General features: G+C 42.1%; 1 protein-coding gene across 1 annotated transcript; it reads right to left on the minus strand.

The window, feature by feature from the left end:
* Window positions 1–1,710: 1,710 nt before the first annotated feature.
* SLC7A13 (solute carrier family 7 member 13) lies at window positions 1,711–10,831 on the minus strand. Its single transcript, XM_083623648.1, has 5 exons — window positions 10,708–10,831; window positions 9,053–10,355; window positions 5,321–5,452; window positions 3,361–3,725; window positions 1,711–2,343 (listed from the first exon to the last, which is right to left on the minus strand). Exons 2-5 carry the CDS (start codon window positions 9,903–9,905, stop codon window positions 2,110–2,112), a joined length of 1,584 nt encoding a protein of 527 aa, XP_083479774.1. The 5' UTR covers window positions 9,906–10,355; window positions 10,708–10,831; the 3' UTR covers window positions 1,711–2,109.
* Between the last annotated feature and the right edge of the window lie 4,484 nt (window positions 10,832–15,315).

Here is a 15,315-nt window from a genome sequence, read left to right on the forward strand (position 1 = left end):
TTTGAAGCCTCAGGGCAGTTATCAACTCACCCATGAATGCAAAATGGCAGTTGACCAAAATAATTAAGATTTTCAACTTAATGTATAGAGCAAGGGTAGAGAGATTGGAGACTGGCCTTTATTTGTAGATTCCTGTGATTTATATAGGCAAAGATTCCTGGCTTCCAGTTGTTTAACAATAGTAATACAGTCGTACCTCGGCTCCCGAACGCCTTTGGAGTCGAACGTTTCATCTCCTGAACGATCGAAAAACAAAAGTGAGTGTTCCAGTTTTTGAACGTTCTTTTGGAACCTGAACATCCAATGGGGCTTCCGCAGCTTCCGATTGGCTGCAGGAGCTTCCTGAAGCCAACCAGAAGCCATGCTTTGGAAGTTGAACATTTAAGAAGTCGAACGGACTTCCGGAACATTTTCCATTCGACTTCCGAGGTAGGACTGTAATAATAAAAAATGTGGGTCTTCCCTCAACACCCTAATTAGGTTGCTGAAATGAAGAAAGCTTGTGGAGGAACCAGGACTGGATGTCTGGGCAAAAGACAGTGAATTTAGTTCTGGAAAAATAATGATTCCTGGGCTAGTCACATCTTTGGGGGTATATCTAATATGTAGTATAAACACTGACAATTGGGAAACGCTGGCCTGTGAGTGCTCCAATGGAGAACAGCCTTTACCAAAGATGGCCTTTGAAGACACTCGAACTCAGGACGAAAGGGAGAAATGTGCTAAGAGGAAGGCACGCTTGGCAAACCCTCACCATGATCAACTCCCGCCCAGAAACCAATGTCCCCACTGTGGAAGGACATGTGGATCCAGAACTGGCCTCCACAGTCACTTACAGACTCACTGTTAAAACCATGTTCATGGAAGACCATCTTACTCAGCTATGAGCGATCACCAAAGAAGAAGACCTAATAAATAACAACCTTAAAATAGATAATAGTTAGGGCATTGCCCTTTTAAAGAAGTTGTGGCTTCTCTCTATTCGACTTGACAAACAATTACTATGTTTAGTTTTTAGTTTAATTGTTTGAAAAACAAAACATACTAGAATGTGCTCTTAAAAAAGATATCCCAAGAGTTTTTCCCATTATTATTTATTCAATTTATATCTTACCCAGGAGCCCAGAACAGCAAACAGATATACCATTAGAAAACAAAAGCAAAAACATTCTAAAACCTTCCAAAAACAATTACAATAAAAAACCATCTGAAATCAGTTACGCGTAAACATTATTCCATCCAATGATATTATTATTATTAATTCCTGCCCTTCACCTAATGTCGCATTAGCATTAAAACACAATGCCTAAACACAGTTTAACACAAGTTTGGGTTACTAGGAAAGTCATCTTCAGCCAGCAAATTGGGTTTTCTTTTCTTTTGAAATAAAGTTTAAAATGCAAGCAACAAAAAGGGGCATTGGGCTGCTTTCAAATTCAGAGTCCTTTAACCAGGTGACAGCTCTACTAACTTATAACCTTAAGAAACATTGGGTGGGATGCAGAAAAACGCTCACACAATGGGGATTGTGTAACCTTTCTCTCACTTGTGCTTTGAGGTGGTGGTCCAGGGAGACCACACAAAAATTCATCTGCATTTAATATGCATTTCTCCTAATATACATATTTCTGTATCTGATTTACTCTAATACAATGCATTTTTTTGTGTTAGTCTCATGAATATATCGTAGCCTGAAAGTGTTCTATGTATTTTGGGCTCCATGATCTCATGTGGGTCATTTGAATCACCCAGGAGCACAGGTGGGAAGACATGCACCCCAGTTTTGGGACACGAGCTGTTGGAAGGTATGATATATGCATTTTACTGCATAATTTCCCCTAATATACAATTTTTTTTGTACACATCTCTTTGGGTTGGAGAACAGCATTGCAAAATCAGAAGTGCAAATTTCAACAGTGAGTTGCATTTCAGTTTGCGTATTGTTTCAAGAAATGCAAATTAGGTGGGTCTGCATTAAAACCAACTGTCTCCCCCACCCCCTTGGAGAGAAGGCTGTAGGAAGCAATATTCCATTTGTGCTATTCTAGATCCAAGCCACGTTCTTCACCCCCCCCCCAAAAAAAGGCAGCCAAGTATGAACCTTTGCCCTTACTCAGATTTATAATGAGGAGGTGACACCTCCAGCAACAGCTGCAGGTAGCAAGTGATTTTGTCAATAAATGCAAAATGAATTTTAAAATGGACAAAAGGCACGTATAAGAGGAGACCCCCAAGCATAAAAATGGAAGCATAAATGTACTGCACCTTTGGAGACCAGACTATAGGAGCTAAAACTAAGAACAGGGAAATCGCCACCATCCCGAATGCGACAGGTAAGAAAACCTGCAAAACAGAAAAGGCGTTTGGGGAAGCAAATGTCAGATATATGAACAAACATAGGGGGAAAAACTGCAGAAAAATAAAATACGTTTCATATTCTGAGCAGAAATGATGCTTGTGCTGCCAACCAACTATTTTGGGGGACAGGTGGTAAGAACTGAAAGAGCCCCAGGCAGAATCTCTCCAGAGCTGCATTATGCAAGAGATTTCCTCCAGACTTCCTGAGTACTGAGTGATCTTCCTACAGTCACTGGGGATGGTATAAATAACTGTTCAGTCATTTTTCACATGTGAAGCTTGGCTTGTCTCAATACAAGGTGGTCCTGTCTGGACCTATCCTTGCATTATGGCTCATTCGTTTGGTGTTGCACTTTCAGAATTTGCCTTTGATTCTGCAGCCGTAGCTGAGTAACATGCCTGTCTCCCTTTCAGTACAGGTCCCCCTGCCATTTTCCATATGTGCACAGCATCACTGCTTAGAGTCCACCCCTATATTTCGGACACTTTTTCTTTTCCCCTAATACACACCCATGTGCAATAAAAGCTGCAATTCTAACCTCCACCTTCTCTGAATTCAAGCCCCATTGAATTCAGCAGGACTTATTTCTGAATAGACGCGGCTAAGATGGCAGTGTAGATCTACCTTTTAAAAACAATTCTATCCAAAATGGCAAAATGTAATTCTGGATCATACCAAGATGTGGTCTTTTGGCAAGGTTAAAAAAGAATTCTGTCCTATAATTGCATGTTCTTCACTCAGTAGGCTCACCTCCTAATATATATAGGTTTATATAAAGGTTTATGTAGACAATCTCTGCCTGACCCTCCAAAAGGTTTGCTGCTAGTCAGTGTACACAATATAGACTAGATGAACCAATCATCTGTCTAAGCATAAGGCAATTTCTAATGTACATATGTCCCATCTAGTATCAATGGGGTTGAGCTTATAGTGTCCATAGCTTAAAGCTTGCAAGACTCGCGTGTTATTTATATGGCAATTAATTAGGTATTTCTTTTTACCTTGTATGGCCTGTGTAGATTAGGCTCTCGGTAGCGGAGGACAATCAGGCTAGTGCAAGTTAATCCAATCATCAGCCAAACAGAGAAGCCAAAATAATTGGTTAAAGCAATTAGGTCTGATGGGATAATAAAAATGGATGCAACGACAGTTGAGAAAATCATGGCTGGCGCTGGGGTCCAGTGGTGGACATTGAGCATGGATACTATGGTGGGCAAATGTCCGGATTGGCTTCCAGCGTAGGTCAATCGTCCGAGTGTAAATACGCTGCTGTTGAGGGCGCCAAATATGGAGATGGCCACAGATGCAGGAATTATCCAGGCAACTGAAGGGATCACCCTGTCGGCCCAAGTGACTGCTACAGCGACTGCAAGGAAACATCGACATCATTAGCAGACTCCTGGTTACAGTTTGACAGCTCTCCTGGATCATCAAGTTTAGTCTCATGTTTCAGTGGCCGCCAGACCATTTAAAGCGCTAGCAGTTGGAGGTACTGCATCAGGCTATGATGTGGATACTGTAGATAGTTATGCAAATGAAGGATCGAAAGTGACGTTCAGTGATTGGCTAGTTACAGAAAATGGTTACTGTTGCATTCTAGTGAAGCTCTATATAAGCAGGCTGACTGAGCTCCTCAGTTCAGTTCTGTTCCAGCTTACAAATAAAGAGCTGCTTTGGAAGAATCGCTGTGTCGTCTGATATGTTCACCCACAACTTAACACTGGCAACGAGGATGGGATCGATGGACATCAGAGCACAGCCAGATGCGGCCATCCTCTGAACTGAGCTGAATCACTGAGCGAAATCACTGAACGTCACTTTCGATCCTTCATTTGCATAACTATCTACAGTATCCCCCTGCTGGCCCACGGTGAGAACTTCAGTACATAACAGCAGTATTTCAGATTGTGTACTTTCTGTTGCCATAAGAGGTGGGGCATTAGCCAAATTATGTATTTATTGCAAACACACATATACACACAGACATACACACACACACACACACACACACACACCACCTTGTTGCCGAAGTGTGTTGCAGTGATGTCATCTGTATTCCCAGAAACAAGATTGTACACCTACAGCAATCAGTAATAATGCTGGTCACATTGAATTTATGTCGTTGTCTTCTTTACAACAAACCACGCATCATCACTTGGGAGAGAAATTCATCCATAAATTTCAGTGGGATTTGAGTCTCATCCCAAAGCAGAGGGGAATTATTTTATATTAGGTATAGTTTTAAAATAGTAAAAGGCTAGCATGCTACCTTCACATTGTTGCATAACTAGTCTTGAACAGTCGCTTATTTGGTTTCATTCGTCATCCCTTATGCCTGATCGGGATAGACTAAACAACTGACAATTTAAAATGTACTTCCAAAAATCACCAAATGGGGCTTCAGTTAAACACACAAACATAAATCTGATTTTCTGCCGTCTTTAACATAGTTCATAATTGCATGCTTTTTAAACTCTAACTTTATTAGCAAAATCTCTGCTTTGGTTTGCTTGAGACCCTGGCCTGCCTCGTTTTGGTTTGGTTCACTTTTTAATATAAGCCTGCCTAATTTGTACTTCCTGGAGCAAAACACAAACTGAAACACAGCTATCCTTCGAAATTCTCACTTTTCTGAACTTCTCCAATCAAAACATGCATATTGTAGAGGAAAGTGTGCACAGAAATGTATAAATGTGAACATAACATTAACAATATGGGAAATCGTTTATAAAAAATGTTTTTATTTGGGGGAAAATGCATACAAGAATAAGGAGAAATGCACATTAACATGCTGAATTTAAAAAATCACATATTGGTGCAGAGCAATAAACTGAGCATAAGATTGGAAAAATGAGAAATGGAGAAAACACAATTGTCAGGTCATCCATCTCTATTATCTACTGAATATGTATTATATCTATGATCAGTTCTTGAATAAAAAATGCAAACCAATCAGCCTACCTGAGGAGACAACCTCCTTTGGTGTGAGAACTGTCAAGTATGAAATGTTCACAAGCAAGTAAAACACAGTTATTGCAGGAAGTGTTGTCATCACAGTCAATGGAATGTTCCTGCTGGGATTTTTAACTTCCTCTGAAATAGAAAATTTAGAAGAAGAAGAAGAAGAAGAAGAAGAAGAAGAAGAAGAAGAAGAAGAAGAAGTAGTTATTATTTATTCCCCAGCCACTCTGGGCAGCTTTGAACAGAATATTAAACAGAATAAAACTTCATGAAAAACTTCCCTAGCAGGGCTGCCTTCAGATGTCTTCTAAAAGTCAGATAATTGTTCATTTCCTTGACATCTGGTGGAAGGGTGTTCCACAGGGTGGGTGCCACCACCAAGAAGGCCCTCTGCCTAGAAATCATTCCAAAATATTTGTTTGTAAAGGGAGAAAGCATACATCATAACTTCTTTTACTAGACTCAAGACTATGCTCTTTTTGTGAATTTCCATATGCTGAATTTGAAAATTGGCACTGAATCTTGTGAAAATCTGCTTTACATTTATTCTTATACCATGTTTTTAGCTGGCATGATTATTGTTATTCTCTCCCCCCCCCCCCATATCCTGTTGTTTTGCAAAACAAAGATTTTCGCTTCCATTTATGCTTCTTCAGCCATATTTTCTTTACTAACTTATGTTCCTCCAAGTAGCGTGTTGATCATTGCAAAAACATTCCCCATACTATAAAACTAAAACAGAGTAAAATCAGAAAGCATGCATAAGACCGTTTTTCTATAGGAACTCCAAGCCAACAGATATGGGGTGAATGGAGACGTCTCATGTAACAGTGGCCTTCTCTAAACCACAGTGTTTGGGATGTTCCATATGTAAAGCTTTTCTTGAAACGGAAGAGAATTATTTTAAGAGTGTTCATTGCAACTTTGTGGAATTTCAGATCCCAGCCATTGTGTTTTACTGAATCAATTTGCAATGATTACATCACCGGTTGCTGCTCCGAGAACCAGTAACAATGGTCAAATTGATGCCTGTCAGGAAGTAACTGTGCGGTTCAGTCTTGAGGAAGCAGAGCAAATATAAAGACTCAGGACAATACGTACATTATGTACACTGCTTAGGTTTGTTCAACACTCACAGCAGCTGTAACCAGGCGCAAACCAAAGGGAAGATTTCACCACCACCTTGGAATGCTCCAAGTAGGTAGTTACTTATGTGCCAACCACTTTCCTTATCTTATGTTTCTGTTCTTGGCACAAATATACATTCCTTGCGCCAGGTATGAGATGGCTGCTTAAGCATAGTTCTGTAGCTTGGCTAACAGTGACCTAGCCCAGCAACAGAGAAATGCAGAGAGCTAAATGAGAGATGGGGGAGGCAACAGAGTGACTGGAGAAGGCAGGAGGGGGATAAAGCAAGATGCAGCAGGGAGCAGGACAAAGGGAGGGAGGGTGTTGGGGTAGGGAGTGAAAACAGAGGGTCAGAAAAAGAGAGGGAAGAGAAAGAGAGAGAGAGGGAAGAGATAAAAGTTAAATCCAGTAAAAGGGATCCTCTTCATATTGCATGTTTTTTTTAATAGATTTCCCTACTCCCCACCACCATCAAATCACAGATCACACCTGAACCATAAAAATCAGCTCTGGTGCTCACCAGCACAGTCATTGCACAAATACCATGCTTTTGGGGTATGGATTCTTATGCATCCTCATGATTTTTACGAGGGATCCCCTCAAAACTCTGATAAAACTGTGAGTCACATTTATATCCACAGGTATAAATTTTCTGGTGATTTGGTTACCACCCTATTCAAAAATAGGGTCGCGGGTGGCGCTGTGGGTTAAACCACAGAGCCTAGGGCCTGCCGATCAGAAGGTCGGCGGTTTGAATCCCCGCGACGGAGTGAGCTCCCTTTGCTCGGTCCCTGCTCCTGCCAACCTAGCAGTTCGAAAGCACGTCAAAGTGCAAGTAGATAAATAGGTACCACTCAGCAGGAAGGTAAACAGTGTTTCCGTGCGCTGCTCTCGTTCGCCAGAAGTGTCTTAGTCATGCTGGCCACATGACCCAGAAGCTGAACGCCAATAAAGCAAGATGAGCGCCGCAACCCCAGAGTCGTCCGCAACTGGACCTAATGGTCAGGGGTCCCTTTACCTTTACCTATTCAGAAATCATGAAAATCCATCAGCTTTAAATTGATGGTGCTTCTGGCGGTAGTGGAGTCCCATGTAAAATCATACAAATTTAAGAGGATATGTCTTAATTCATATGGATCTGACTTTCACCTAGAGTCTAGACTATATTTTTAAAACCCCAGAGTGTGTGTGCGTGTGTGTGTGTGTGCATATGCTTTCTCTCCTGTCTGTAAGGGGGGGGGGAGAAGAAGCTAGAGATCATGGGTCCCAGAGCACTCTTTCAAAAAGCCCATGTGCCCCAAAGGATTGGCAACTCCTAGATTAGAATCTAGTCCTGTCAGTCTGCAGGACCACCCTGTATTTTCATCATATGTTTCAGTTTTTTTCAGACACATGATCACATATTTTATTCAAGTTCACACCCCTGCGCATGGTCTGTATAGCTTTTTAAAAAACATCTGGATCTCTTAATCACCCCAAATAGCTTTAATGGTCCCCAGCAGTTCAGGGTGCTTCACAGAGATCCTGCTTCAGCTCAGAGAAGTTCGGAATCCATCCACAGCAGCTGACTTAGAATCATCATACAGGATTTGTCTGAATCCAATGCGTACCTTTAGTGTGCATTTAGGATCTTATACCTCACAACTTCCCTGGCTCACATCGCAATACCATGGTTTCCATCAGGGATGGGAAACCTTTGACCATCCAAGATGATGTTGGACTTCCATCAGCACCACAGAGCATAGCCAAAGATAAAGGATGATAGAATTCAACAACATCTGCAGGGATACTTTCACATGGCTGAAACTGATCCAGAATTGGGCCTAACACTTATCTATGTGTTCCCTGATTGAATGACAGTAGCTCAAACATTTAAAAAAAGAAACAAACAAACAAAAAACCCTGGTAATCCTAGGGTTCAGAAATGTGAGGTGGTATTCTGTGTGATTAAACCGACTGCTTCACTGTGCTCAATCCTTGTGAATTAGTTGTTTACTGCTTTAGAATAATCCACCCTGCAGTGTCTTCCCTCCTTCTCTTTCCTTGGCCTAGAAAATTATTGCTTCAGGCCTGTATGAAGAAACCAGCCAGGAAGCTGTACAGGACTCTATTCATCATCAAGTAAAGTCAAGCAAAGACGGCCTCGGTCCTGTATACCTGAAGGAGCATCTCCACCCCCATCGTTCAGCCCGGACACTGAGATCCAGCGCCGAGGGCCTTCTGGTGGTTCCCTCATTGCGAGAAGTGAGGTTATAGGGAACCAGACAGAGGGCCTTCTCGGTAGTGGCGCCCACCCTGTGGAACGCCCTCCCATCAGATGTCAAGGAAATAAACAACTATCTGACTTTTAGAAGACATCTTAAGGAGCCCTGTTCAGGGAAGTTTTTAATATGTAACGCTGTACTGTTTTTAACACGTGATTGGGCTGAGTGGCTGGGGAAACTCAGCCAGATGGGCGGGGTATAAATAATAAATTATTATTATTATTATTATTATTATTATTATTATTATTACTACTACTACTACTACTACTACTACTACTACTACTACTGTGTGGAGCCTCAGTTCACAACTGCCAACTGAAAGCAAAAATGAGAGATATACCTGACAAATAGTTGAGAGACCACCAGCCACCATATGCATAGAGCCCCTGGTAAAACGCTTCTGCAAACTGCGCAGCATCTGGGATCTCTGAGCCGAAGGCATTCTCAAACCTTGCTACGTTCTCTTTCCTCCCCCTGATCAGCAGGACAATCCCGCCAACCGCGATTACAGAGAGCGCCATCATCTTCAGGACGGTGAAAACGGTCTGCACCCAAGCAGCCATCTTGACACTTCGGCCGTTGAGGATCCCGAGGCACCAGAGGACCGCCAAAGCCAGACATTTCTTCAGCACGTCGGGAACCGGACACTCGCCGTAGAAAGGCTTGGTAGCATACTCAGCAAACAGCAAGGCCCGGGCGGCGTTTGAGGCGGGTTTGTTGAACACGGCCGTCCACAGAAAGATGAAAGCCAAGGGAGAGCCCAGGGCTCTCTTGATGTGGCTGTATTCTCCTCCTGAAAGCGGTAACGCTGTACCCAGCTCTGCATAGCAGAGAGCGCCCATCAACGATACGATGCCACAAGCTGTCCAGATGATCAAGGCAACGCCAACATTGAGCAAAGAATATTTCAGCACTCCAGTGGGGGAGACAAAGATCCCTGCCCCTACAATGGTGCCCACGATAAAGCTGGCCCCTTCAAAATATCCTATGGTTCTTTTGAGTTGCATCTCGCCATTTTGGCTTTTATTTTCTTCACCCACCTGATCACACCTGTCGTTCCCCATGGCGCTTTGTTTTCTTTTGCTGTTATTTCCACACACGCACACCAAAAAAAGAATCGTTAGCAACCCGAAGATCCTAATCTCCTCCTCTGACTGTAGTGAAACGTTACTTGGAACTGTTTGCAAGGTCATTACAAACCTGTATCCTCCTATGTTTAACAGGAAAAGTGCTGATGATTAACCACGTTGTTTCGAGGAAGCAGGCTGGGTCATAGAAAATAGCATTCCCCATCACCAGCGTGTTCTCAAATTAAAGCATGTTTTCTGGAACAAAAAGAGAACTGAAACATAGCCGTCCTTGGGAATTCACACTTCTCTGAATTTTGCAGTGCAGTTCTTCAGCCACGTAAAGTGTACCAAAAGAGGCATATGCTAGTTTATCTGTGCATAACAATGCATATATTAGGGGAAGCCAGTGCCAAATATATTGCTCTGCTTTGGACCACATCAGCAATTGGGGTCTTGTCATCTGGGCAGCCCAGGACCTCCATACACAGTACCCAGGCTTGCGCCCCAAGGAGGGTCACTTTGGTGCTGCTAACGCAGTGGTTTGACTTCACCTCCAGAGGTGGACTCCATTGTCTGTTGAGACAGGGGGACACCAAAAAACAAGCAAAAATGCATTAGTTTTTTGCAGAAATTGCTTTGCAAAAATATGGATAATTAGCAAAAATGCATTGTATTAGCGAAAATTGCTTTATGTGTATAATGGGCAAAATTGCATTAGGAGAAATTAACACTAAAATGCAGGGTTGGGGAGGCTGTCAAGGCAAAGACAGATGAAACAAAAACTCTTGACGGAGGAACCTGACTGCGTAGTAAGCTGCAGTCCTAATGTGAAGGAACAAGTCCATCCTGAGTCCCTGAAGGGGGTGAGCACAGACAGGGAAGGAGACCTCATTCAGTGGACCCCTTTACTTCAAAGCTTGCTTACCTGGAATGTGCAAAGGTCCTGAAAGAGATCTACAAGGAGGGTTTTCCTTTCTTTATATTTGTCCCAAGAAAAAGGCTGAGGTGGAGCTGCCAAGAAAGGAACAGCTTTACTTGAACAAGTCATAGAAAGCCTACACTTACTGTTTGCAGGAGAGCTCTTGAGTTGTTTCCCTGCCATGGACCTGGGTATTTACAGAGTGCTCTAACACCTGATGGTTAACAGAAGCCATTGAGGTCAGCATTCCCTGTGACTGTGTTCAGTTGTATATAGGAGAGCAGTGAGAATGGAAGTAAACACCTTTTGATATCAACAGAAGCCATGATTGCTAAAGTTGTGTAAGAATGCTAGAAACTTATGGTGTAGGTATGACCAGAAGAAAAATTAAAGAAATTTAGAGTGCAATTTCAATAGTACAATATCCTAGCTTAAACTGAAAATGGTAAGACAAGGGTACATTTCCACTTTCCCTTAAACAAGGCTCCTACAAGCAAAATGGCGTGTTTGTGTTAGACGAGGCCAAGTCTTCCACACATGCTCAATTATGTCTGTAGAAACAGAGGCACCGCTAAAAGCAACTATTGGCAATTCCCTGGTAGCAAAGTCTATCCAAGTTTTATACTGATTACATTTTTTGATCCAGAGTCTCAAGTCGGATCAAAGGCAATTACAGACATTTGTTCCAAGTTTCTGAGATAACAAAAGGATTTGTCTATAAGCAGACAGGCCTGTGGGTAAACAGGGGAGCTGGAATCTGATTACACAGCTAAAATCTGATTGCACATTCAGATTTCCTTCCTCTTGGAAATGTTTAGAATCATAGAGTTGGAAGGGATCTGAGGGTCATCTAGTCAAACTCCCTGCAATGCAGAAATCTCAACACACGGTCCCCTATCCAATGTGAAACCATACCGGACCCTGCTTAGCTTTGCAAATATGTTTTACTGCTGTGACACTAGGATCCTCTGCCTTTTTTTGGTAAACCTTATAGAAAAGATAACCAAATGTGTTGTTCGCTCCTGACTGCAGGAATGCAATTAATGGGTGAAAATGGGAAGTAGATTTTGGAAAAGCATTAAGAGAAACTTCCTAAGTAAGGAACTGGGTGACCATATGCCAAAACAGACAAGGATCCTTCACCTTTAATAGTTGTATAGAAGAAGGGAAGTTCAGCTGATGCTGCTTTTTATGCAAGCTTAAAATCAACCATAAAACTTCCTACAAAAAAAAAGATCGAAACAAAGATATTTGGGTTCATTAACTCAGATCAAACATAAACTCAGCAGGGTATACTGGATATCAAGAAATAAAGTATAAACAGAAATATTAATTCTTCCATGCATATTTCATCCAAAACCTGCCAGCATGCAACAAATATCTGATTAATCAAATTGATGTGCTTTGTCATTACTCTCCCCTGATTATTCATTACAAGAGACATATGGTCATAAAGCTTTACTGACTCCTTATTGATTTAGCAAATGGTCTCACTGGATCTCAGCAGCACATCAAGGACTTCATATGTGCCATTTATTTAAACAAAAACCCCTAAAAATGCCATCTGGCACTGCATTGTGCTCCTTGATGATTCAGATACTGATTTTCTTCCCTTTTTTATTGCATTTACAGCACAATCCCGTGTGTGTGTGTGTGTGTGTGTTCAGGAAATAGTATTGCACTGAGATATGTGAGATGTACCCCCAGGGATGCAGTTCTTCTTAACTGGTAGTAGGTACTTAACTGAGAGTAGGTCCTATTGAATGGGCATCTGATTAAACATGTATAGGATTGCTGTCATAAACTGATAGCAATGCCTTTTTCTCCCAGTCTACCAGTAGCCGGCTTAGTCTAAGGCAAGAAGGGGAAACTTTTGGCTCTCAAAATGTTGCTGAATTACAACTTCCATCAGCCACGGCAAGCATGCCCAATGGCTAGGGATTTTGATGATTAATTAAATTTATATACCGCCTTTAATCTGGAAATCACAGGGCAGTTTACAAGTTTTATAAAAGTGTAGGTTTGTTATATCTATTATTATTAATTAAATTTGTATATCGCCCCTCACCCATAGATCTCAGGGCGGTTCACACCATAAAAATACAAGATAAAAACACAAAACATATAATATAAACAAGAAGCAATCCCCCCCCACAAAAAACAATAACTCCCTTTCCCCCACAAACACATTTAAAAGGGTATAGTTTTCTTGCATCCTAAAGCAATTTACAACCAAAGTAAAAATAAAATCCCATGCACATTATTAAAACAGACTTAACAGCATAAGGTAAAGGTTAAGTGAATGGACAGGTGGCCGTCCTAATCACATAAAGGTAAAGGGGCCCCTGACCATTAGGTCCAGTCGCGGACGACTCTGGGGTTGTGGCACTCATCTCGCTTTACTGGCCGAGGGAGCCAGCGTACATCTTCCGGGCCATGTGGCCAGCATGACTAAGCTGCTTCTGGTGAACCAGAGCAGCACACGGAAACGCCATTTACCTTCCCGCTGGAGCAGTACCTATTTATCTACTTGCACTTTGGCGTGCTTTTGAACTGCTAGGTTGGCAGGTGCAGGGACCGAGCAACGGGAGCTCACCCCGTCGCGGGGATTCGAACCGCCAACCTTCTGATCGGCAAGTCCTAGGCTCTGTGGTTTAACCCACAGCGCCACCCGCGTCCCATACTTAACAGTACTTAACACAGAAATGTCTTTGGCGCTGAAACAATTACAAGGCTGATGTCAGGCAGGCCTCCCAGGAGACAGCATTCTTGTTGTTGCCCCGCTCTGGACTTACTCTTGAAGTTGGCATTTAGAGAAGGACCTCAGATCTCAGAGTTCAGGCAGGTTCATGGTTGGAAAGGCAGTCTTAAGTAGAGTAGCTCTGAGCCATACAAAACTGTTAATGGACCTTGTAGAAGGCGGTGGCAGAGCTCCTTCTCAACCCGCCCCATCCATCTGCCTCCCTCCCCAGTGCTCCTCTGCTTTCCTAGCCTGGCCCCAGAGCTAGACTGCCCTCACCCAGCTGGTTCGTTTCCCTTCCGCCCCTCACATCCGAGGCTCTTTTCCAATGGACAGAGATGTAGCACTGAGTTTATGCCAGCAGATGGACTTTTTCTCCCACTGGCACTGTGGTGTTTGGGCATTTCTCGTGCCACTTTCTACAGCCCTGTGCGATAGTGGTAGCCAACGGATGGGAGTTGTGGTTCAGCAACATCTGGATGACCAAAGTTAGTTAGTTAGTTTAGTTTATTACGGCCATAGGCCCATATTCAATACATCATACAGCAAAACAGGTATAACAAGATAAAATTAATAAATTAAAATAGGTTAAAATCAGGTACATCTCAAACCGTAAGTTTCTAAATTCCATTAAAATAAGAACAATATAGCACTTAAAGTATCAAATTATCAATATATATCAATATTATTTGAGCAAAATCAATAAATCAATAATCATAGAGTAATCGATTTTTCCTCTTATAAGCTAATACTGTTATCAGAAATCTGGCAACAGAAAGGGACCTACTCGGATCAGAATCTTGCAATAAATATATTAGCTGTGTTTCCAAGGAGTCACCTGGGATTTCCGATAATAAAGGGGACAAGAATCTGATCCGAGAAACTGAATGTAGTGAACAACAGAATAGTATATGTTGTAAAGATTCTATAGATCTATTATCACATACACACACCGCTGAGATCTGACCATTGGAAAATCTATTATTCAAGACATTGGAAGGAAAGGCGGTGGATGACCAAAGGTTACACACTCCTGGTCTAAGGAGTAGCTAACTAGCTAACTAACTGTGAAAGTCATAACCCAGCCTATTTGACTAAGCCGCAATTCCAAGTTTCCATTCTAAACTGTGCATGAAGCCCTTTTTGAGAAAGTATGAAGCTGTGCAGTCCAGGAAATCGCTTCCATAGATGTCCTCCTGTGTTACTGAACACAGAAGTGGTTTAGTATAGAAGAAGCAGACAAACCTATCACAAGATAAAGGATTACTTGTGGGACTGCACTTTCTGCACTTTTGGGTGTGGATGATTGTTCAGTACTTATGTAGATGATCCCAAGTCCTATGTGTCAGATCATCTCAAAGAGTCCAAGATAGTTCTGACTGAATGGTTCCTGAACTTGCAGCAAATCCAGACAAGCCAGTGTCTTCAAGCAAGGAGGCCTCAGAAAGAAAAGGAAGAAGACTACTACTTGCCTTACTTTTAAAATTTCACAAATCCATCTTCGAATCTTAAGTTTACGCCTCCGGAGCCCAATATATATGACCACTGCTGCTTCCAGATTGCCACTATTTTGTAACTGGAAGTGAAGTCAATTCATGGGCAAATTTGGGTTGTGCCATTAAAGTGATTTTGGCACCCTTGCACAATAAACCTGCTTTCCTCCCCAAAATAAAATCAACACCAGACTTGTGGTGGTAAACAAAGTGCATGGGAAAGCGCAAGATAACAAATGCTCCAGATATGACATTGTACTACATCCCTGAAAACAAATCAGAATGGATGCTCAATAAACAGCTGACATCATAGAAATGCCCTGCAAGTTGTGTACAAACAGAATCAGGATGAATGCTCAATATACAGGTCACCTGTAAGCA

This window comes from Podarcis filfolensis (genome assembly GCF_964270895.1).
Source record: "Podarcis filfolensis genome assembly, chromosome: 7".
In the NCBI taxonomy this organism is placed as follows: domain Eukaryota; kingdom Metazoa; phylum Chordata; class Lepidosauria; order Squamata; family Lacertidae; genus Podarcis; species Podarcis filfolensis.